The sequence below is a fragment of the Kryptolebias marmoratus genome, unplaced genomic scaffold (genome assembly GCF_001649575.2).
Source record: "Kryptolebias marmoratus isolate JLee-2015 unplaced genomic scaffold, ASM164957v2 Scaffold25, whole genome shotgun sequence".
NCBI classification, from domain to species: domain Eukaryota; kingdom Metazoa; phylum Chordata; class Actinopteri; order Cyprinodontiformes; family Rivulidae; genus Kryptolebias; species Kryptolebias marmoratus.
The window spans coordinates 89,117-95,613 of NW_023665759.1; the positions used below are offsets into that span (position 1 = coordinate 89,117).

Below are 6,497 nucleotides of genomic sequence, written 5' to 3' on the forward strand. Positions count from 1 at the left end.
CTGACACTAATTCTGTCTGCTTCTTCCAAAGTTACACAAACTGAGAACAACATCCCTCTGACATTTGGACTTTAGGTTGGAACTCTGGAGACAAATGATCAGATTTCTTCACAGACAGTTGGAAACATTGAAATATATTTGGTTTTATGTTCAGATAAATCCCAAAAATCAATTTAAAGGTAAAACTGAAGTAAAGAATTTAAACTGAATTTAGTGAAAATAAATGTAATTTAAATCACCTTAGCTTCTCCAGTCTACAGTTTGGACTCTCCAGTCCAGCAGACAGAATCTTCACTCCTGAATCCTGCAGGTTATTTCTGCTCAGGTCCAGTTCTGTCAGATGGGAGGGGTTGGATTTCAGAGCTGAGGCTACCACTTCACAATGAGTTTCTGAGAGTCCACAGTCAGAGAGTCTGTCAGGACACAGAAAAAGAAAATGATTTCATCATGTTTGTTTATTTCCTTAAAAAGAGCTTTTAGTTTAAAACTAATCAGTCTGGATTTAGGTAACATGATGAAGTAACACCAGGTAGAGATGGTGGTTAAAACTTTGAGTTTGAATGGAAAAAAAAAATACAATTTAAACAATTTTTTGAGCAAATACAAGAATAAATTGTTTTTTAATATTCATTTATTTCAATGTTTCAAAAAATGGTTAAAATTAAAGTATTTATTTAAGAAATTAAAAGAGTAAAAAATGTTTGAAGTTTAACTAAGTTATTTTGGTGTGATTTGTCTTGCAGCTCTGAATCTAAAATGATTTAGAAGATTTTAACAAATTGGTTTGTTTTTGTTTCTAATTTAAAAAAAAACCTTTTAAATTACTGACAAACAGAAACTAATTAATGATTCGTTTGACATGTTTTGACATCAAAAGTCGTCAGCAAGACAACAGCACAAAAAATATCCATCAGCAAAAACAAGAAACATCATCAATGTTGGAGAGAAGATCTTTCAGAGACATCCAGTGGCTGTGATTTACAAACATGGAACAGATCCATCATTTTCCTGAAACAATCAAAGAATCTGTCTCAGAGGAGACGACAGGACTGCAGAAAAAGTTAGTCTCACCACAGACTGATGGGTCTGATATTAGACATCAGGAACTGGAGGAGTTTTTCCTCCAGGACATCAGCTGGGTGGAACATGTTGTTGGAAGTAATGGGACTGATCTTTATGCAGGAACACAAATAATGTTGCTGTTGACAGTTATATGTCTGCTTTAAATGATCAGGTTTACAGTCAGATCTCTTTCTTTAGTTAGAACTGTCATTTAGCAACTTTAGTGACTAAAATTACCTAAATAAAAGAAAACTATAACTTTGTACCTGAGTTATGGGTTAATAAATAATACTAATAAGCACAATGATGATATTAACAGCTGGTAAAGTTTAAAGAACTTTGGAGTTCTGATCAGCAGATGAAGTCACTGCTGTGCAACATTAAATCAGACTGTAAATAAAGTTCTAAACATTTAAGAAAAGATCAGTCAAATGAAACATTCTTGATAAATGAGCTGCAGTGGAGCTCAGCAGGTAACACAGTCCCAAAGGAGGACTGCAGGACCCCCCCACAGAGAGAGGACAGCTCAGGACTGTGGTCCCAGAAACAGAAGCTGCAGAACTCAACTCAGCTGAACTAAAAGTCAACAGAGGATTTCACTGAACATCAACATGAGCTTCCAGTGTGGAAGGACACCATCAGATTGTAATGGTTCCACAGTTCCATGCCACAGTCTCAGTAATTTCCCACAGCCTTGCCACGCCTCCTAGTTCCACGCCTCTGCAATCACTGCCATCAGCTTCACCTGGTTTTCTCTGTATATAAGCTCATCTCTCACAGCAGTTCAGTGCCAGATTATTGAATGGTTTATCCTAGTAGATGTCCAGCGTTTTCTCACAGCTCATGCCTGCCTCGATCTTGACCCCTTGCCTGTACCACGACTCTCGCCTCTCGCCTCTCGCCTCTCGCCTCTCGCCTCTCGCCTACTCCTCAACGGATACCTTCCTGAACTCTGCTCACTGGCCTTCGACCTCGCTTCCCCTTTTTGGACTACCCACTCTGGTTCTCGCTCTCTGACCCTGAGCTAAGTAGCCTGATCGGCTCCCATTCAAGCCACTCGGTAGCCTTACCTGCTACGAGTCTCCCTCCTTTACATCCAGAGGGTCCCATCCTGAGAGATAACTTTTCTACTAGCTTAACTGTTAAAATAAACATCTTAAAACGTTGCCTGTGTCCGCCTATTCTGAGTCCTGTTTTGCCAAGCCTTGTCACAGATCCCAACCAGCAGGGACATCACTAGGATTGACAGACAGGGGGGCTGAGCCCCCAGGGCTGGTCATTGTGTTTTATAAAAAACATACGACAGAGTGCTGAGGGAGGAGCTAAGGTGTTGTATGAGGAAAATCTGGAGTGGCAGAGAAGTATGTTAGACTGGTACAGAACATGTATGAGGACAGCAGGACAGTGGTGAGGTGGGATGTAGGAGTGACAGATAGCTTCAATGTGGAGGTGGGAGTGCATCAAGGATCAGCTCTGAGCCCCTTCTTGTTTGCTTTGGTGATGGACAGACTAACAGATGAGGTCAGACAGGAATTCTCATGGACTATGATGTTTGCAGATGACATCGTGATCTGTGGTAAGAACAGGGAACAGGTGGAAGAGAACCTGGAGAGGTGGATGTATGCACTTGAAAGACAAGGAATGAAAGTCAGCCGTAGGAAGACAGAGTACCTGTGTGTGAATGAGAGGGAGGCAGGTGGAACAGTGAGGCTACAAGGAGCAGAGGTCACAAAGGTGCAGGACTTCATGTACTTAGGGTCCACTGTCTAGGAGGACGGGAATGTGGTAAAGAGATGAAGAAGAGAGTCCAGGAAGGATGGAGTGGATAGAGAAAAGTTTCAGGAGTGATTTGTAACAAAAGGGTGGCAGCAAAGGTCAAATGAAAAGTTTACAGACAGGTGAGAGCAGCTATGTTGTATGGTTTGGAGACAGTGGGACTGACAAAAAGACAGGAGACAGAACTGGAAGTGGCAGAGCTGAAGATGTTGAGGTTCTCCTTGGGAGTGACAAGGATGGACAGGATTAGGAATGAGGTCATCAGAGGTCCAGCGAAGGTTGAAGGACTGGGAGATAAAGTCAGAGGCCAGACTGAGATGGTTTGGACATGTGCAGAGGAGGGACAGTGGGTATATTGGTAGAAGGATGTTAGAGATGCAGCTGCCAGAAAAAGACAAAGAGGAGATATATGGATGTAGTTAAAGAGAACATGGACATAGTTAGAATGAGGACAGAGATTGCAGAAGACAGAGTTAGATGGAGGAGGATGACTCACTGAGGCGACCCCTGAAAAGGGAACAGCCAAAAGAAGAAGATATGTTTGACGTGTTTCTGCAATCGATCTACCTGGCCACAACATTAAATAATGTTTAATTTTCTTTTCATTTTACAACAGTATATTTGACTGAATCTTAAGCGTCCCACAAAAAACTGCTTTTAATAAATCTCCCCAACACACACACCACCCCACCCACACTTAAAGGTCGTAAAGCTTTAGTCAGATTTAGCAATATTAATCTACTTCAATAAAAATTAATCTGTATCAGTATCAGTGATATTGACCATTACTTACTTGATATCAGATAGATGCCAAATCTGACAGTATCACCCACCACTATTTGTAACTGTAACACCCATATGTGTGTGTGTATATATTATTGTTGTTTTTTTATGTTTTGTTCTGTTGGATTTTGTCTTGTAGTTTGTGAATCAACGAATTGAGTTCTACTTAAATTTTGGATTTTCTTTTGCTACCAGAAACCGCCAGCAGGTGGCTCGTGAGTTTACACTCTGGTTTAGACAGCAGAGAAAAGTAAGAGAAGGAGAAGAAAAAAAATGTAGCTGCCTGTAGCACGTTGTGCACAGCTATTGCACGTTGAGAGGGAAGAAAGCATGTTTTATGATAAACTCTGCTGAATTCCGGTAATGGTTGACAGAAGAGAAGATAAATGACCTGATCCTAGCAGTTAAAACCATTTCTGCTGTGATTATTCTCCAGTGAGTGTTGTGATGTATTTTTGCAACCTGAAATGAAGCTAATGCTAAATGGCGTCCCAGGCAATACTGCTCGTAATAATTTTTTTCCTACAAGGAAAAAAAAAACAATCGGAGAAAGGTGTAACATTGGAGTATAAGAATGTTTTTCACTGTATTGCATTTTTGTTATGTGCAAAACTTATAATGGGTTACATACAGTGTGATATGTTTCAGCAAGCTTGCCATTAGTTAACTGTAATTTTCTTTATGATAAATGGGATTTATTACTCCTGCATACTTTTGGACTTTAATAGTTAATTGAGTTCTACGTATATGCAGGTTGTTATTTTTTTAACCACATTCAACTCCGAACCTCGTCCAGCTGCACATCATCACAGGCCCGGATTGGATGCACTGAGCTCCAGGTTTCAACCCAAGACCTGGGACTGCTGGGTCGGCTGCTCACATCGCGCTGGATTAAGATAAGATTCTGGATCCAAAGAAACACATGTCCATTTGAACTTGGCAAAAACCTTGACTGACTGACTTGGATTTCAAATACTGAACTAAGGAAGAGAACGGAACAATAAAAAATCTGGACTAAAAGAAAACACACCACCTAACGTGATAAGGGTGGACACTTTTGTTTAAAGGGAAAAGAAAAGAAGTGTACACAAATAATTTGTTTAACATTGTATTAAAGAATCTGTTCTTTTTGTTCTTGACCAAAATTGTAATTGTAACTACAACGTTAAATCCTGAATTTCTCAGCATATCTGTTCCACAACCAAGTGATCATGAAGATTTGCAGATGTGGAGCAGTTTTTAAATAATTATTATTTAGCATCAGCATGGTTTTTAGTCCTGGACATTTGCCTCAGATGTTTTCTGTCAAAGGAGAGCTCCTGTGCAGGTGTCAAACTACACTTTTGAAATGAATTGGAGGTGCCTGCAGCAAATAATAAACTGAACAGGTTGGAGACAATCACAGTGACTTTGTGACTATTATGAGACAAAAGAAGTTGCACTAATTTTATAAACATGTTTAAAACTCAAGGGACAGGACTGTGTGATTGTGTGACTCAGATGAGGAAGTTGAGACATTTGGGAAACTCCATGAATCCTGATCAACTCCTTATAGCCCAGTGAGACACCACCTTTAAAAAGATTATTAATGTCTGCATTATAGTCATGTTTCAAACTAAGTGTTTGACTTTAATTAGTGTCACAGGACCTTTCAAGCATTTCATCAGACATTCATCCTATTTAAAGGGAACAAACAGCCACTGAGTAGTTTGGTATTGTTGTGTGCACCACACTGAACAAAGAGCAGAGAAAGTAAAGATGAAAGTTGAAATCCAAGGTCAAAGTGTGTCACTTTCTGATCGCAGTGTCGGTCACATTTTGGGCTCCATGGAAGAAAACCCAGAAGAGCTTCGTTATTAGCAGACAGACAAACTGCATGTTGTCAAGCTCAATGTTTCTGGGACTGATGACATAAAATTGAAACATTTTGGCTTCAATCACATCAGTTGTGCTGTTTTGATTATTGGGGAAGGGTACAAACAAATTTATCTGTGTCTGTAATTAATATCATACCCATTGTAGACAATTTTTTAATGGCTACAAGTTGGAGAAAAAACGTTTACATCTAACATGACTGATGAGCTAACGGCTAGTCCAAATTAAAACAAAGACCGAAGTGGATCGTTGCTGTCTCCAAACAACTTTAATGTCATCACTTTATAATTGGTTTTCTAGCAAACACTAATTTATAAACCTCTACACCCTCGTCGGTTCTGCATCCCATGCTTATTGACCAAAACAAACTTCTGGTGATTTAAAGAGTACCAGGAGAAGTAAGAGGTAACATCCAGTCATATTTTATAACATCAATAATCCACTTTAGAAGTGGGTCCAGTTAGAGTCATTACATTACACAGTTCATCCAAATTTTACTGATTTAGAAACATTTCAATATATTTGTACTTACTGAGCATTTTTGGAGGCTTTGACCACTGGCAGCAGCCTCAGAACAGCCTCATTGTTGGTAGAATATTTCTTCAGGTCAAACTGATGCAGAATTTTTCCTGATGTCAGTAAGATGAAGGCCAGAGCTGACCAATGAGCAGGAGACAGTTTATCTGTGGAGAGACTTCCTGAACTCAGAGACTGTCCTGAACTCAGAGACTGTTGGATCTCCTCCACTAGAGAACCATCATTCAGTTCATTCAGACAGTGGAACAGATTGATGCTTTTCTCTGCAGACAGATTCTCACTGATACACTCCTTAATATACTGGACTGTTTCCTGATTGGTCTGTGAGCTACTTCCTGTCTGTGTCAGCAGGCCTTGTAGAAGACTCTGATTGGTCTGCAGTGAAAGACCCAGGAGGAAGCGGAGGAACAAGTCCAGGTGTCCATTTGGACTCTTTAAGGCCTTGTTCACAGCACTCTGATGGA

At 39.9% G+C, this 6,497-nt stretch overlaps 1 protein-coding gene across 1 annotated transcript in view; it reads right to left on the minus strand.

Moving 5' to 3' along the window:
• Window positions 1-6,497, minus strand: part of LOC108251420 (NACHT, LRR and PYD domains-containing protein 12-like) — a 21,963-nt gene that overhangs the window by 6,176 nt on the left and 9,290 nt on the right. Inside the window, exons 5-7 of the mRNA XM_037974361.1 lie at window positions 6,315-6,489; window positions 6,029-6,242; window positions 240-413 (exon numbers count right to left, since the gene is read on the minus strand). Of these exons, the coding sequence (XP_037830289.1) occupies window positions 240-413; window positions 6,029-6,242; window positions 6,315-6,489 (563 nt within the window). The remainder of the gene's footprint in view (window positions 1-239; window positions 414-6,028; window positions 6,243-6,314; window positions 6,490-6,497) is intronic.